This window comes from Xenopus laevis, chromosome 1S (assembly GCF_017654675.1).
Source record: "Xenopus laevis strain J_2021 chromosome 1S, Xenopus_laevis_v10.1, whole genome shotgun sequence".
NCBI classification, from domain to species: Eukaryota; Metazoa; Chordata; class Amphibia; order Anura; family Pipidae; genus Xenopus; species Xenopus laevis.
Window position 1 is genome coordinate 59,520,281 of NC_054372.1, and position 18,803 is coordinate 59,539,083.

General features: G+C 39.7%; 1 protein-coding gene across 4 annotated transcripts in view; it reads right to left on the bottom strand.

Annotated features, from left to right (window-relative positions):
• pde5a.S (phosphodiesterase 5A S homeolog) overlaps positions 1-18,803 on the bottom strand; it is a 101,208-nt gene that overhangs the window by 61,037 nt on the left and 21,368 nt on the right. For all 4 annotated transcript variants that reach the window (NM_001094802.1, XM_018238381.2, XM_041576058.1 and 1 more), the window contains 1 exon segment: positions 11,343-11,432. In NM_001094802.1, coding sequence (NP_001088271.1) covers positions 11,343-11,432 — 90 coding nt within the window.

Sequence of the window (18,803 nt, forward strand, 5' to 3'; positions counted from 1 at the left end):
TTTACGCCTGGTGGAAGGTGCCAATCCGCTAGTTGGTCCAGCAAAGTAGTCTTATAGTACCTGTGTACATTAGGACAGGCCAATCCAGCATTTCTTTTTGTGGCATACATAATATCCTGCGCCAATCTCGGTTTCTTCTGATTCCAAATGAAGTGCATCAGTATCCTCTGAAGCCTCTGGAAAAAAGGTGTAAAAAGTGGAATGGGAAGAGTTCTGAATTTGTATAAGAGCCTCGGGACAATCAGCATTTTAATAGCATTTATCCTCCCCAGCCAAGAGATGTATGTAGTTTTCCATTTTTGAAGGGTAGTAACCGTGTCCTTCAGAATTTCTCCGTAGTTGTGCTGGTATAGTTGAAAGGGGTTGGCAGTTATCTTTGAACCCAAGTAATTCACTGCTGTAGATTGCCAATCCAGGTTATAAATCCGTTGTAAACTACAGACAACCGGTGGAGGTAGTAATATGGGAAGGGCTTGTGTCTTTGAGACATTGAGTTTGTAGTATGACATGCTACCAAACAGTTCAATCAAATCAAATAATTTCTGCAAAGCAAACATGGGATTAGTCACAGTGATGGCAATATCGTCAGCAAACAACAGAATTTTATGCTCATGCGGCCCCACAGAAACCCCCCGTATGTCACTCGAGCATCTAACAGCTTGGGCTAACGGCTCTATACTAAGGATATAGATAAGGGGCGAAAGGGGGCACCCTTGCCTAGTCCCGTTAGTTAATGAAAAGGAGTCTGACAAGAACCCATTCACATTCACCTGGGCTGTCGGGTCTGAGTACAGGGCCATTATAGAGGTAATCATTGGGGGCGGTATACCAAATGTCTCCAAAACTAGTCTAAGGTAGGTCCAATTCACTCGGTCAAAAGCCTTTTCGGCGTCAAGCGCTAAGACTAGTGATGGATTTTTAGTACAGTGCATGTGTTGGATGAGGGTGATAAGCCGTCTAGTATTATCATGAATATGACGCCCTTTGACAAATCCAGTCTGATCATTATTTATAAGTACTGGCAACACCTCCTGCAGTCTCTTAGCAAGTACAGATGCATAAATCTTAAGATCTCCATTTAGCAAGGAGATAGGACGATAATTTGAGCATAATGTGTCCTCTTTGCCGGGTTTGGGTATAGTTGAGATGTAAGCCTGCAACATTTCTCGGGGGAATGTACCTTGCAAAGCAGCTTCATTGATGGCTCTAGTGAGGTAGGGAGCTAGCGAAGCATGAAATGTTTTGTAATACAGATTAGTAAAGCCATCCGGTCCCGGGGCCTTGTTTTTGGGGAGGGCTTGTATCACCGCCAGGACTTCCTCCATGGTTATAGGGCCAGTTAAACCAGCCAACTCCGTGCCCGACAGAGATGGCAGGTTCAGTCGGTTCAAAAAAGCAGTGATGGCCTGCTCCGAAGGCACAACCATAGAGGAGTCATCTTTCAAGTTGTAAAGGGAGCTGTAAAACGTAGCAAATGTGTCAGCTATATCTTTAGGATTAATTCTTGATTCACCAGAAGAAGTATGAATCTTCCCAATCCTACTCTGCAGGGTTTGGTGGAGTAATTGTTTCTTAAGTAGAGCAGAGGCTCTATTCCCCATAATGTAGGTCTCGCTTTTAAGCTTCAAAAGTCGCGCTTGACATCTACTCAAAATGAGGAGGTTTACCTCTTCTTTAAGCTTATCCAATTGTTTCTGTAAAGCAAGCGAAGGGGCTATAAGTCTCTGTCTCTCTAAACTATTTATGTTGAGGAGCAATTGGTCCTGTTTCCGTCTAGCTAGTTTAGTTTTGTATGCAGCAATACTTATCAGTGTGCCTCTTAAAGCGGCCTTATGGGCACACCAGAGAGTCAAATCTTTAACTTCTGCAGTGTCATTTCGGGAGAAAAATTCTACTATATCAGTGTCAAGTTGCTTGCGAATATCTTTGTCCACTAGTAGGGTGTTATTAAGTCTCCAGGGCGGCCTAGCACTAAACTGGTATTTTTCTTGGAGAGAAAGTTCTACAAGGGAGTGATCCGTCCAAGTTGTAGGTTTGATCGAGCACTGTGAAGCTAAGGACAGAGTTTGTGGATAAGCCAGGAAAAAATCTATCCTAGTGTGAGTTTGATGGTGGGTCGAATAATACGTAAAGTCCTTACCTGTCGGGTTTAGTACACGCCAAATATCGTACAAATTATGTTGCTCTAACAATTTGGCAAACTGCATAGAACTTTTAACCACCCGTTTGCCATAGTCAGTGACCTGTGCCCCGAATCGTGGCGATCTATCTAACTGAGGGTCAAGGATAATGTTAAAATCCCCCCCAATTAAAACTAAGCCTTGCTGGTGGAGTTTCACCTGTTCTAGAGCCTGTTTCAGAAAGACATTCTGTTGGGTATTAGGCGCATATAAATTGACCAGGGTGTACATTTGCTGGTTAATATTACAAATCACTATAAGACATCTGCCCTTGGGGTCCGCCATATGTTTAACGCTAGTTAAGAGCAAAGATTTTCGTACCAAGATGGCAACCCCTCTATTTTTTGACGTGGAGGTCGCTGCCGCCAGCATAGTATAGAATCTATTCTCAAGCTTACATTGATCTTTCGTTCGAAAGTGAGTTTCTTGCACCCAAACTAAATCTGCACTCTGTCGTTTACATTCAGCTAGCAGCAATAATCTCTTCCTGGGGGTATTAAGTCCCCGTGCATTAATACTGATACACTTAAGTACCATAATGGTAATGAGTTCAGCTAGGCAGCGTACAGATGGCGGGACCCAGGGCAATAGACATAGCATGCATAAACCACATAACAGTCTCCAGGGGAGGGTGGGAAAGAGATAAAGTAGAAGGGATAGGGAGAAGAAGAAATAGAAAGCAATCAAAACATATATACAATATAGCCAAAACCAAAGGCTGTATCCCCTCAGCTTCCATGCCTAGTGGCAGAGAGTCCAGCAGAGGAAGAAAATATATACGGGGTGTGCTCGGATCTGATGTCGTGAGATCCTAAACAACTCCATGCCGGTGTCAGAATTTACACAGTGGGTATGGGACCCAGGAAAATGGTCGTCGAGTGGCAACGAGACTCTCAAGCTTTGACCTTGTGCCATTCTTCCTCGACATGCAATCGGCTTTGAGCCGGTGGTACAGTGTGTTGCGGCTCCATGGGGATATTCCAATATTTGAGCGCAGCCTTGCCCTCCGCCAGATTTGCAATGACTTTCGTCGTGTTTTGCCACTGAACTATAAGCTTAGTCGGGTAACCCCACTTGTAGGGAATTTCCTTCTGGCGCAGGCTTTGGGTGATCACTGCTAAGTCACGCCGCCGTGCCAGGGTAGCAGCAGACAGGTCAGCGTAAATTTGTACTTTTTCATATGGCTGCGGCAGTTCTCCACGCTGCCTAGCATAACGCATTAAATCCTCTTTAATATGGAAAAAATGGATACGGAGGATAGTGTCCCTGGGCGCAGCACTCGGCGCATTCCTTGCTTTAGGAATCCTATGGATCCTGTCTATGAGCAGGTGTTCTGCTGTGGTGTCTGGTAGTGCCGCCTTTATAAGGCCTTGGGCGTATTGGCATAGTTGGGGCTGTAAGACCTCCTCAGGGACTCCCCGAAGCCTCACATTGTTCCGCCGTGAGCGGTCTTCCAGATCTGCAATTTTGTTCTGGAGCTTCTCTATTTCTGCATCTTGCGCATTGACTGTGTCAGCCACATCATTATGCGCTGTTACAAATTCCGCCATTTTGGACTCTAAGCGGTCCGTGCGCTCCCCCATGGCCTGCAGCTCACTTCTAAGATCTTGCACTGCGTGCTTCGTATCAGCGCATATATCCTCCCTCAGCTGCGCCAGCATACATTTCAAATCAGCTTGCGTTAGGCTGTGGGCACCATCAGCATACTTATCTGGCAGCTGCTCAGCCTCCACTACCAGGCGCGCTGGTGACGAGGTTGCAGAGGAAGAATGGGCGCCATCTTGGATCCCGTCCCGTGGCGGAACTTTCGGCTGAGACCCGTAAAAGTCGGTGAGTTGTAGAGGTTTTTGCTTGTTTCTCCTCCTCGACATGTTACCGCTTGTCTCCGAAAGGATCTGTGATTATATAATGACACGGGACTGCTTATTGCTGGCTTATAGACGACACCGGCGACGGAGCTGCAGAGAAATGCGTGTATTCACATGCACGCGTAAACCACGCCCCCCAATTGAAACATTTTAATGCCAGAGATTCATAATGACTTCTGTTCAAAGGTACTTTTAATAGGGTTTTTTAGTCCCCACTGGAGAAAATTTAGCGTGGGCGACAAAACATACCGTGTCCCATCATCCTAAGTGAGACAGATTGCACTATGAGGAAAAAATTCTCATGGTATTTCAGTACAAGTCTAGATACTCACAATACATAAACATTAGTTACAATTAGCTGTATTAAAAATGAACACTTACAGGCTGCTTTTGGGAAACTGGAGTGACAGGCTGATTAACTGATTAGCCAGGTTGCACAGTTTGGACCAGTATAAAGTGATTATAAATGAATGTCAGCAACCAGTATCAACTCAAATGGAGCTGTAACTATGGAAGGGTTTTACTGTGCAAGGGAAAGTATATATCTGATTAGGACATTAATTACAGTTTACATACTCCAGGATTTTGTTCTACAGCTACACTGGGGAAAAGCAAACAAGGCAAGAAGTCATAGGAACTTACAGCCTGGCACTTCATACTGATCTACAGCGTTTTAATAGTAAAAATGGAGTAGGGGTGGCATTCACTTATATACTCGATCAGTGTGCATGGGATTTACTGATGTGTTTTAGTAAAGCCCACACAACATGCAATTAAACAGCATAGAGATGTAACCATAGCTCATGGGATTTTTTAATCCCTGGCAGACAAAGTTAGAATTTTTTCAAAATACTAACTTTAGTCTGTGTTAAGCCAATTAAGAAACACAACATGATGTAAAATCTGAATATTTAATACTGCAAGACTGTAATAATTCAATTAGATCCCAGTGGCACGTACATCTGGAATCACCAGTCTTTAGATCTCCTTCTGTTTTTGACTTACATCTCTTGGGGTTGGAGGGTGCTGGGAATTGGGCGCACAGTTTTCAGTTTCTGATGTCTTCTGGTCTAGACTTGATCAATCTTTGTGAACCGGTGCTATCCCCCACCTTTTTCCTGCATATTCAGCAGGAATATTTTTTTTTTCTTCTGCAAGTGTGATGATTAATGTTCCACACTTTCCTTCATTTTATGACATTTCATTAGCCTCCTTTCTGTAACAATTTCTAAGTTGCAAACTGCAGGACAAGCCTCTTGATCTTTCCCTTAGGACATTTTAATAACTCACATTGTGATTGTACAGGAAGCATCTGTTTTTAACATTGATCATCTAGCAAAAATATGAATCTTCTCACAGCATTCCACAGTACTTTTCTCGGCATGAACTGCACAAGCTAAACGGGTTATGATTTATCAGCGCCTTGCTGGAATGAACTGTGCCAGATTGGGAAGAAAGATACAATGCACAATCTTTGTAGTTCTGGTGGGGCTAATCATTTAACAATTTTTCTATCATCTACTCATTGTATACCGTTAAATTGTTATTTGGTTAGACAGGGCTGAAAATCTAAAGGGAAATCACATCCTCACACTAGGCGAGTGTCTCTTATTGCAACAAACATTTACAAAATTCAACAAACATATAGTTACTTCCCTCTAAATGAAGCTAAAGCCCGATTAATCAATGTTTAAAAGTAGAAAACAGGAAGTGTTTTAACTAGAGTTTTATAACAAAGAAGACCAAGAACTATTTTATCTCCATAAATACACAGAAATATTATAAAAGGGGTGGGAAATCCCATTTCCCATGCTTTGTATCTTCTTAACAATCTCAAACAAACATTCCAGCGTGGTTCACCGCATTGTTTCACTGCTCTGGTTCTAGCAAAGTACAATTGAGATCAGATTCTGTAGTATTCTGATTATTGAAGTATAACAGGGGTTTTATCTCTGTCTTGCCAGCAACGATATTTTATATTTGTTTTATTTTACATATTAATTTTTAATTTGTACTGACTGTATACATCTTTACAGTATATGAGAGAGAGAGAGGAGTTTCCTCACAAGATTTTAAACTTACGTGAACTGATTGGCTTAAATACCAACTGAAAACCCAGCCCGTAGATGATTAAAAAACTTCTAAACAAGGCAAGCAAATGGAGTGAAAAATAATGTTTTTGCTCTGTATTAATGACTATAGCTGCTTTATCAGTATATATATTGAGCTGTCACCCAACTGGAGTGAAAGAGTACTTAGTAAATATGGGCCTCAAGTTAGAACATGCGTATGGATAATTCTAGCACCTAAGATGTAGATTAAGTAGTGGCAATAGATACTCTTTAGTCTGAGTAAATTGAATACCATGTATGTACCTTGCAACTGTCTCCGTTAAAGAGACACACAATTTATTTTGGAGCTAACACCAAGGGAGGTCACCCTACAGCAGTGGTACCCAACCTTTTTAAATCATGAGCCACATTCAAATGTAAAAAGAGTTGGGGAGCAACACAAGCATGAAAAAGTCCCTGGGGTGCCAAATAAGGGCTGTGATTGGCTATTCGGTAGCCCCTATGTGGACTGGCAGCTTAAAGAAGGCTCTACTTGGCAGTATACCTAGTATGTATGCAATTCTGGAAAATCTGCTTCTCAGCCTGGGATTCAAAAATAAGCACCTGCTTTGAAGCCACTGAGAGCAACATCCAAGGGGTTGGGGAGCAACATGCTGCTCAGAAGCCACTGGTTGGGGATCACTGCCCTGCAGACATGACTGTTGTCCAAAGAGCTAGAGCAGGGATCCCCAACCTTTTGTAGCCGTGAGCAATATTCAGAAGTAAAAGGAGTTAGGGAGCAACACTAGCATGAAAAATGTTCTTGGGTGCCAAATAAGTGCTGTGATTGGCCATTTGGAAGCTCCATGTGGATTGTCAACCTACATTGAGGCTCTGTTCGGCAGTACTCCTGGTTTTTATACAACCAAAACTTGCCTCCAAGCCTGGAATTCAAAAATAATCACCTGCTTTGAGGCCACTGGGAGCAACAGCCAAGGGGTTGGAGAGCAGCATGTCGCTCACGAGCTACTGGTTGGGGATCACTGAGCTAGAGGATGTACATACAGTACCCTGACTCATCACATGACACTTGACATTGAAAAGACTTTCTCAAAACAGAACACAAATTAATTGCGCCTGCCATTATATACTGTTGTGGTGTTCTGTCTCTATACTATAATTGAAATGTCATATTATTTCCTATTGGTCACATCCAAAGCACAGAAAGCCAAGCTTAAATACTGTGATAGAAGTTTCAGACATAGCAATGACAGATTGGAAAGTTCAGGAAGAAGTAAAACAGGATTATGATGATGATTATAGGGAAATACTCTCCCTGCTGCAAGGTACAATCTGGCAGCAGACACATAATAGTGTTTTTGAACAAGGAAGAAAACTGCAGCAGGATGAACCTTTTTTTAATATTTCTATTAGACAAGCACATTGAAAATGTGCCTCCTCCATCCGCCCCTCTTGAATATGGCGCTTAGGTTGTGCTGTAATCAATGGGACAGCATGAGGTCTCTGCTCTCCATTTAAGAATTTCAGGACTCCCAGAAAGGCAGTGTGCAAAGTGAAAAAAATAATCAATTGCAAACTGTTTTTGGACTTTGCACAATACCTGCTTTGCTGTAAATAACAATGTTAGGCTCCTGGTTCTCCTTCATTTGCATGCCCTGACTCTTCTGAAATCAGCTGCAAGCAGCATTGCATACTTCACATTGTGCTACAATCTCAATTGCACTTATTAGTGGCAACTCAATGCACAGGGAGGCTGATGCATGCATTGTGGGCAAACCAATGGCATTTTGCACCAGTATTTTGCATGCTACACCTTCACCCCATGATAAACATTTCCTGTAAGGTTCAGCATCTCCTTTTTACATGCCTTTTTTGTATCTTGACATGGAAAGACTCTATTCTGAGAGTTGGGTGTTTTTAGCTTCAAGGATGTCTCTGTTTTTTCTGTATCATTGACTGAGTAATAATAAATGAGATAGGACAAGGATTTTAAAGAATATTTCAAGAAACTAAAAGGAGCTGGCTGCAATTTTGTTTTAAAATTTGATAACCATGTTCCTCTGGGAAATAAGACACCTCATAATATAAAATCAAATTTAAAAAAAACACACTGTCCAAGAGCAAGGAGGTAGAATAAAAGCTCAGATTTCAGGATATATTCCTCTCCCAATTTATAGTAGAGATTAATGTAGATAATCTTTTGATTCACCCAGACACAGTTGTCTAACATGGTTGTCTACATGGGAATTATCTGCTATGTATTTGTACTGTATTAAATATTACTGTGCCTACAACCTAAGGTCAATGCCTAATACCCCAGTGCTCTTTTTAGCAGAAAGCTGCATTGTCCTGGGGTTCTTCCAGCGAGCAACACTCAGCACAGCAGTGCAGGTAAGTAAAAAGCTGAACTTTTACAAAAAAGTTGGCATTTTTTCTCTACTGCGTATGTATCAACCCCTTGGATTTTGAAGAAAGAAGAAGTGGAATAAAATGATCACTCACTTTGTGGTGCTCGCTGTGAAGAACTCCAGCTAAGAGGAGCACCAGCCCTGGGTATCAGATAAGTGATTACACTCACTTTGGGGTACCTAATGTTTGCGAGGAGCACATCTTAGGTACTAGTAAAACTGCTGCACATGCATGACAGAACATCACTGGATGGTAAAAAGTGCTTAATGAAAAAATATGTGGGTAAGTACTGTGGAACTTAATTCACTTAGAAGAGGACACCACAAAGGTCACACTGTAATTACCTGCACTAGCTTTATCATACAGATCGTATATAAAAGGTCATAAAAATAAGATATTAGAGTATGCTTTATCAAATGGAAATAAGAAACTTTCACATTATATTCAATAAAAATGATGTACCTTTTACAAATTATTATTTTGCTTTATTTATATAGCATCTGCTCCAGTGGAGCTTATAATGTAAAGTGCTCATCATATTCGCACACACTATGTGAATCACAAGCCAGATATATTTTTGTTTTTGGAATGTAAGAAGAAAGATACACAGAGCAAACCCATGCACATTTATGGGGAGAACATACAAACTCCTTGCAGATAGTGCCCTGGATAGAACCGAACATCAGGCCCCAGGACAAATGTGGGATCATCAATTACTCTTAATAGCCCCACCCCAGGCAATCATTCTCTCAATATACAGGAATCTGACTTACTGGACGTACTGCAAAACTGACCAGTGGCCCCATTGTCTACATGATGTTTCTGAGAAAACTGTCTACAAAAAACAACCCTGACACACAGTCTGAATATAGAAAGACAGGGAAAGGGATAGCGAAGAACAGTTTGATTATTTCACAAATGGTGCACGATTTCACATTAATTAAAAGATTCCTGTTGCCACGTGATAAATCTAATAGTGTATTACATTTGTGGTTCATGATATTTTTCTCTTCAGGTCCTAGCTGCACCTCTGAGCTGAATTTGATTCTTAAAGGAATTGTTCAATATAAAAATAAAAATTGGGTAAATAGGTAGGCTGTGCAAAAAACAAAAAAAACAAAACATTTTCAGTTAGCCAAAAATGTAACATATAAAGGCTGGAGTGACTGCTTTGCAGCTCTCTTGGCTTCCACTGATTGGTTAACTGGCAGTAACCAATCAGTGACTGGGGGGGGGGCATGGGCCATAACTGTTGCTTTTGAAGCTCACCTGAATGCTAAGGATCAATTGCAAACTCACTGAAAACTTATGTCCCATAGGGCCCCCCTTATAGTCACTGACTAACTTAGAGTTAGAGAGCTGAAAAGCAGGAAGTTGGTTTCTGTTCTATTAACATATGTTAGACATCTGGTCACTCCAGCTTTTAGAGATTACATTTTTTGCTAAATAATTGTATTAGAAACATTTTTTATTTTCCCAGCCTATCTATTCAGCCAGTTTTTATTTTTATACTGAACTGCTCCCTTAAGAATAAAGCAGAAATCCAGAGCAATTGGAGTTCTGCACACAGCATTTTTGATGACCCTTTCAGGTAGCTGTATCAAGGAGGAAACAAACCACACTTCTCTACTTCAAGGTTTAGGGGCAAATTTACTAAAGGGCGAAGTGGCTAAAGCTAGCAAAAGTTCGCTAGCGACGTGGACCTACTCTAACGCTACTTCGCACCCTTACGCCAGGTGAAGTTGCCCTTTATGCTCGTATCCGCTGTCGCACCCGACACTCCCGTTCTTGCACCCTCACTAACATCCCCCTGCCATTGAACCTCTGCCTGCTGCTCCTCCTCTCAACCCAACGTGCCTCCCGTGCGTATGCGCGCATGTGCACACACTTTCCCTGTCGGCACTCAGGACAGCGCGCACAGTCCTCGGTGCCTTAGCACAATTATGCTGCATGGTCCTAGCACCGGCTGCATCTTCCGTGCACACCCCCTTCTTCCAAGGACACATGGTCCTAGTGCCAGCTCCATATCGCACGCACCCTCCTCACGCATGCGCACGCTCTTCAGCACAGGAGCACTGGGGAGCTCTGAGTCCTCAGTGCTCCTTAAGGATGCGGCTGGGCGGTATGTCGCCCCTAAAGTTTTGCAACCCTAGGCCCGGGCCTATGTGGCCTAGCCACAAATCCGGGCCTGATTACAGCTCTAGGCAAAGTTAGCATTAACGCCTGCTCTGGAGTCTATCTCTAGTATGGATACATCAACACACACAATAAATGGGTATGGAGTGATATAAGAGGTCTTAAGGGCAAGGCTATAGGTATCTGGATGACCCTAGCCCTGTTTTTGATACTAAAATACTTTGTATACATTGACATCCTACCCTTCAAAGACAGCCATTTTAATCCCTTGCTAAACACAAGACATAGCAATTTTCAGTAATACTTATTGGTTTAAAATACAGCTTATAGTAGCTATAGTTCCTGCAAGGCACATAATGAAACAAAAAAGCACTTTCAGATCTGGTATTCCTCAGACCTTTGTGGCACAGCTCTCCCTAGTAGGGATGGGTGAATTTTTTCGCCTTCTTTCACCGCAGAAATGACACCCATAGACTTGTATGGTGGTGTGCGTCAAAAAACTTTTTGACGCCCATAGACTCTAATGGGCGGTGGCAACATTTCTCCGCCGACTAATTTTTGGCGAAATGAAATGGGTCAAATTCGACCCAAGCATACTCCCTAGTACATACTGTATGTTGGTCTTCCCTATAAACATTAGAATGGGAAATTTATAAAAGAAAATCCACATGGCTTACCTCTTCTCTGTGGTTCTTAATTGGCATACAAAGAATACTTTGTGTTTTGTACCCAGTAATTTGGTCGACTTCCGCATTGAATCTGGAGTCCTGAAAAGAAAATAACATTATATGTATAATTAGATGAATGATTAGAGATCGATGAGATCAGAAGCATTCCAACATGGCCAGAGAAAGGCAAAATAAGAAAAAGCAGGTTCCAAGAAATGGCATAAGCTTCTAAAGATACAGACACCATCAAGTTATGCATAAACCAAGGAGCCTATATGTGGTGGAAAATCCCAAAGAAAACCAACCAAATATAGTAGTTCTCCTAGGAAGAGACCTTAGCATTAAAACATCATAAAACATTTTCAGTAAATTCATTTTAGGTAAATGAGAAAGTGTATAGGGCTGTTCAACTTCCAGCCATTGGAATGACTGAACATCAAGAACCTTGCAATAACCTGACAATACTGCTGTCCTCAGGAAACCTCTGCTTGGTGACAGCTGTAACGGGGATCATAGTGAAGGCATATTTGTGTCTGCAACCTGCTGACTCTCTCCCTCATTCAATTCATTTACATTTTACAATGTTCAAGTTATTTTTCAACATTTCTTCCTGCTTTTCACCCCTTTATGATATGTCATTACAGTTTCTGACACATACTGCCTTATACTCACAGTTTACTGTGGGTCATTTATCAACAGTGTGCAAATTTGCACCTGGGCAATAACCCATGGCAACCAATCAGATGTTTGCTTTCAATGTTCAATCTGTAGCTGGTTGAAAAAAGCTAATCGCTGATTGGTTGCTATAGGTTACTACCCAGGAGCAAATTTGCCCAGTGTTAAAATAAATTAGCCCCTGTGTTTGGAACAGGTAGATACAACTACTTGCTACTGACAAGTACAATCAATTTTGTTCAGGTTACCCATATCCCAAATCTGGATAAAGTGTTCTTCACTATACATGCAGGTAGATGGTGGTTGCAACCCAGTGTAGCCTGTCTCCTTGCTCTGAAAGAGATTTTTTTGAAGAACATAATTAAGCAGCCAAGTTAAAGGGGATATAGCGTATAGCAATGGTCTAAATAACGATTATGACGTGACCTGCTTTTTTCAATAGACTACTGTTATTTAATAATATGTTATAATCTATTCTTACATAATATGCCACTATCCAGTACTAGCTACCAGATTAGAACTTTTTTTCTTACACTAGATTCCATATGAGAAGATTTGTGATAGGGATGCACCGAATCCACTTTTTTGGATTCGACCGAACTCCCGAATCCTTTGCGAAAGATCCGGCCGAATACCAAACCGAATCCGAACCCTAATTTTGCATATGCAAATTAGGGATGGGAAGGAGAAAACATTTTTCACTTCCTTGTTTTGTGACAAAAGTCACGTAATTTCCCTCCCCGCCCCTAATTTACATATGCAAATTAGGATTCCGATTCGGTTCGGCCAGGCAGATGGATTCACCAAATCCAAACCCTGCTTAAAAAGGCTGAATCCTGGCCGAATCCCGAACCGAATCCCGAACCAAATCGGTGCATCCCTAATTTGTGAGTAATGCCCTGTTCTTCCAGCCTCCTCTTATAGAGTTTAACATTAGTAACTTTGTTTACTATTTTAAGCTCACTTTTGTTGTATTGTATTTTTTTATTTTTACTGTTTCATTTGTGCATTTTTGTATTTTTGAACTTAGCATTCTTTATTTTTTTGATTTTTATTTTCACTTATTATCATTATTATTATTTTTAAAATTATCTTTTGAGATCTTTGCTTGTGAATTTAGGTTTCCAATTAACACAGCAATAATAATTGCTTTCATACATTGTATACATTATATATGTATGAAATATATATAGTACGGTATATATCTATATATCTATATATATATATATATATATATATATTTATATATATATATATATATATATATATATATATATATATATTATATATATATATATATATATATATATATATATATATATATATATATATATATATACAGGTGCAGGGTGGGACAGCACTCCAAGGATTTGAAGACAAGGATATAATGTCAAGAAAGTGAGCAGGTTTATTCAATCCGACGTTTCAGTTCCACACAGGAACTTTCTTCAGGGAAATACAGAACACAGTGCACAGTGCAGGGTTTAAAACAGCATAATGGCGCCAAGTCTGGTTGCTAGGCAACCGTATATAACATGAAACATGCTGAGCTTAGTGAAAAACTAACTGGTGTAAAACATGGTGGTTTAAAACAACAGTACAGACCTCCTCGCTGGGTATAAGGCAGAAACAGAGAGTAGGGAGTAGTATAAGCGTAAATGAATGTACACAGAGCTAGGGGGCGTGTCCAGACGCCCAGGCAGTGATCAGTGGAGGTGGGGGCCCCTTGTGGCCAATCAGGAGACAGTGGGGCGGAGCGGAGTGTTCGGCCCGAAGGGAACACCCACAGGTAGTGACAACAGTCATTCCCTGGCAACCGCAGTCCGGAATTTGCATAGCAGGTACTCGGGTGTGTAGCAGCATGACAGTAACACACTCAAATGAGTGCGAATACTCTCAGGTCTGCGCATCACTCCCCACCTACATCCTGGCACCGGAACTTTATTCTGCTAAAGCAGCCGCACCACCTTCCTGTGTGCCCACGTACTGAAAACTTGTGTCGCTCATGTGTAAGGAGCCAAACCTTCCGCTCCTTCGCCCGATACTCCCATAGGTCTGTACCTAAGCCCAAAAAGCGAGTCATGGATCTGACTGGGATTAAAAGCAACAAAGTTGCAACACTTAGCTGTGCCATGTATCCAGCTAGATTAGGTGGAAAAGGTTACTACAATATAAGGAGGGAAAAGACAACAGATGGATAATAACAAAAAGGGAAATGTTGCAAACGTAAAAGGGACATGACAAAGTCCAATGCATCGGATGTTCTAGATAAAACATCCAAGTGGCAATAGTTCATTAAGGCCACGTGGGGCCACAGTATCCAATGTGTAAATCCATCTGGATTCCTTCCTCAATAATGCTTGGTCCCGGTTGCCCCCCCTGGGCAAGGGTGGTTGGTAGTCAATGGCCATACATCTGAAAGTGGGCAAAGTGTGTCCCTCGGCTAGAAAATGTCTAGCCACCGGTTGAAGAGCCTTGCCTTCTTTGAGTGCTTTTAATCCCAGTCAGATCCATGACTCGCTTTTTGGGCTTAGGTACAGACCTATGGGAGTATCGGGCGAAGGAGCGGGGAAAGGTGTGGTTATGTTAATGTATTGCCTTATAAAGGATATGATGTCAGAAGGCTTTGTAATGCTTGAAAAAGAGGCGGGAGCCTCGAAACGTTGCATGAAACTGTGGTAAAAACCTTGTTATTACTCAAACAATATATGTATATATATATATATATATATATATATATATATATATATATATATATATATATATATATATATATATATATATATATATATATATATATATATATATATATATATATATAAATTCTTTGGGTGTCCTCACTCGATCTCCAGTAGAGCAGAGGTGCACGATCAATGTTCATAATATGCAGTAGTAATGGATCAGCACACTCATTGTAGAAGTGAATAAAGTGTTTTTATTGGTAACACAGCATTGTTATTCAACGTTTCGGTCCCACCTGGGGACCTTTCTCATCCTTGAGAAAGGTCCCCAGGTGGGACAGAAACGTCGGATAACAATGCTGTGTTACCAATAAAAACACTTTATTCACTTCTACAATGAGTGTGCTGATCCATTACTAATATATATATATATATATATATATATATATATATATATATATATATATATATATATATATATATATATATATATTCCCACCCCATGCCATGATGATGAAAGTAAAATAACAAAGAAAGCTATATTCATTTTATTCAGTTAGAGCTTTGAGTTGACACATTTACAGCTTGTTCTCCTCATTGCAGCAACACAAATCATTTATATTCCTACTGCTCAACACATACTTTTGTTGAAGTAAAAGGGATCCTGCATCACACTTTATCACACATCTTGTACTTCAGGCTCATTTATTAATTATTTGCAATGGGTTGCAAATGCTCTAAATGTTAAAATGACGACAGAACCTTGTATGCATAACTACAGAAGAACATCTTCACTATGAGGACTTAATTATCAAAGGATTATAATTTACACTATTAATAAACCTGGGTGTTTTTGCTACACAGTTCAGAATTTTCTCTAATGAAGAGCAGTAGATGTTTGTAATAAAGACTATTATATAGAAAATATTTTTAGCACAGGTGCATGATATTATTCACTCCTAACACTCCAGGGGTTTAAACAGCTCTGAGGGACGTTGCTGGGCATATGGACATGTAATCAACTTGACTTGGTGGGCCAATTAGATGGGGCTAATTTCAACCAATGTGTAAATTAGCAGATTCATCATTCACCTGCAGGGCAATCTGCATAGTTGTTTTTACCTTTTTCATATGTATTATAAACACTGTAAAGATAAACATATAATAAATATGTTTAAGGTTTACAGATAAATGATTAGTTTAGACGTAATTGTTGCCTTATTCACAATTAGATATTTCCAGAGGACCCAAGGACATCCCTTAAGATTAGCAAAAAAGAGGTTTGTGTAATTCTGTCTTTACTAGTAGATACATTAAAAAGTTTCAAGTAAAGGAATGCCTTGCTGACAAGCAAGGAAATACAAGGCTAATAATACTAATATTAATGTTGACCAGTCCATCTGGGGACTGGTCAACATATCCTTTAAAGGAATTGTTCAGTGAAAAAATAAAAACTAGGTAAATAGATAAAAAACATTTTCAATACACTAAGTTAGCCAAAAATGTGGTCTATAAAGGCTGGAGTGACTGGGTGTGTAACATAATAGCCAGAACACTACTTCCTGCTTCAGCTCTCTTGGTTTCCACTGATTGGTTACCAGGCAGTAACCAATCAGTGACTTGATGGGGCCAAATGGGTCATAACTGTTGCTTTTGAATCTGAGCTGCATGCTAAGGATCAATTACAAACTGGGCCCCTTATAGTCACTGACTAACTCAGTTAGAGAGCTTAAAAGCAGGGTGCAGTTTTCTTTCATGTTATGTTAGACATCCAGTCACTCCAGTCTTTATACATTACATTTTTGGCTTACTAACTATATTAGAAACATTTTTTATTTTCTATTTACCCAGTTTTTATTTTAACACTGAACTGTTCCTTTAAAATGATTTTTGGTTTGCTTTTCTACTTCTAAGGCAAACAATTGGAAACAGCTTCAGATGGAGTTTTTCCCCTACAAGCTGGATCAACTACAGTACAAGTTAGTTAGAATGTGTGTGTCGTTTCTAATATGTACAATATATTTATAAAAATAAGTATAAAACTGTGTAACTTTCTCTTATTAAAGACACACGCACCAATGTACATGGTCCATAACCTGTATACAAGCTCACTACACATGATTTAGATTAATATAGACTTGAAGATACTAATATTATATTCCTTGTATTCATCCTCTCTAAAACACAAAGGAGAAAGTATTATCCAGATGCAACTTTAAAATGGGATCAGTATTATCAAATTGTTTTTAACTAGTGTGTATATGAAATGCACCCCCCACTCTGAAAATGTTAGATACAAACTTGCATCCGATTTGTGAACTTGTGCACACAAAATTATATTTTGTTTGACACGTCAGGCATAATTGTGCCAGGCACAACACTCCTCAGGGCTGCAATTATGCTGGAAATCTGAGAAAAGGCACTGCATGGGTGGGCAAAAAACATGGCATTGAAAAACTGCACTATATTCGTAAATGGCTGCCACCAACCCATTAACAGGCAGGCAGTGAGTACAAAAGACAAAGTTGAAGACAGAACTTGCCATCAGAGGGAAAGTAATTTGAATGGAAAAGATACTGGCTGCATGAGACATATTCCCTTTGGAAAAATATTTTCTAATTCAAAACAAAACCTTGTTGCTCTTACCGTGATCAATTAATGAAAATAATAATCCACTACGAAGCATTATTATTTCCATATAATATTCTGTCTTATCCACTATAGATATACTGTAAGTAGTCTATCAACATTGTGGGATAGCCCCTTATTAAGACAACCTGACAAGACAATCTGTACAAGAGATTGCCAAAGTTTGAAAAACAATGGATTTATCATTTAAAAACTACAGAAGAATATGGATGTATGAATCAGGAATGGAAACTCTATTGTTACCTTTGACTGAAGATAATTTCAAACACTTTTTCCCAGTCAGTTTGTTTTCAGACGAAAGAAATAACTGCTTTTCAATTGCTTTATTGTTTTAATTTGTTTTCAGTTGCTTTCTTTGTTTTAATTTTACTGGTTTTCTAAAATGTAGCCTACACTTTACAATGGGTGCAATCTAACTTTTGTGCACTTTGCACCATGCCTTCTGTGCTAAATTAATTTGCTGAAAGTGTCTGTGGTCCGTTTGGAGCCAAGAGACCTGCAAATACCCCTATGAATACATGTGTTTGGCGACACTATATTCATGGGGTGCAGACGGTGGCAGTGCTTTTATCTACATATATTCATAAACTACTTCTAGGGATTGTACTCCTAAAGTAGGCCTAAAGTTATGAATTGTATCAATTATTGCCACAAATTAGAACATTTTACAGAGTTAGCAATAGCAACCCAAACCCCCACGGAACAGTTCCAGGGAGACATAAGAAGGTGAAAAATGAAAAGCAATTGAAAAAAAAGTCATTATTTCTGGTGAGCTATTAGAAAACAATGGAAGGATAAAAAATGTGGGAAAGGAGAATCCCTTCATGGCAAGATAAACTGCAGAATGAGGTTACTTATATAGTTAATCAGATTCAAAAAAACAAACTTTGTAAAGTTATGCAACACATCTAAAAATGAAACTGTAGCAAAAAGGGAAAGTTGGGTTTGCAATCTAATCATTTTTATTGCAGTGTGGGTACACAATTCATGCTGATAAAGAAAAGGGATTAATGATGCTTGAGTTTATGAAATGCATTTCATGTTGCCAAACATCTGGTAAACATATATCAGACCAAGCTATTACAAGCTATTTAAAGAATTAAATCATTTTCTCATTTTAGTATACACCTTCAAAAAATAAATATATACCTCTTCATTAGATCATTTCACTCGACATTTTGCATTTCTGCACTTCAAATTAAAAAGACAAAATAACCTAGAATAATTATTAGATTTTTATATCATTAGCAACTCAAAGCAACAACTCTGCCCAAAGCATTCAGCTTGCATCCCTTCATTCAGGCTGCCTGTATTCCTTAATTTAGTAAAAAATACTTACAAAAATGAAGTACAACACCCCACCTTATAAAAATAATAATAATAATAATAATAAAACAGCAGCAGCAGAAGCAGCAGCAGCACAAACCCACTATGAATTATCTAATCATCTATAGACCTGTTGAAT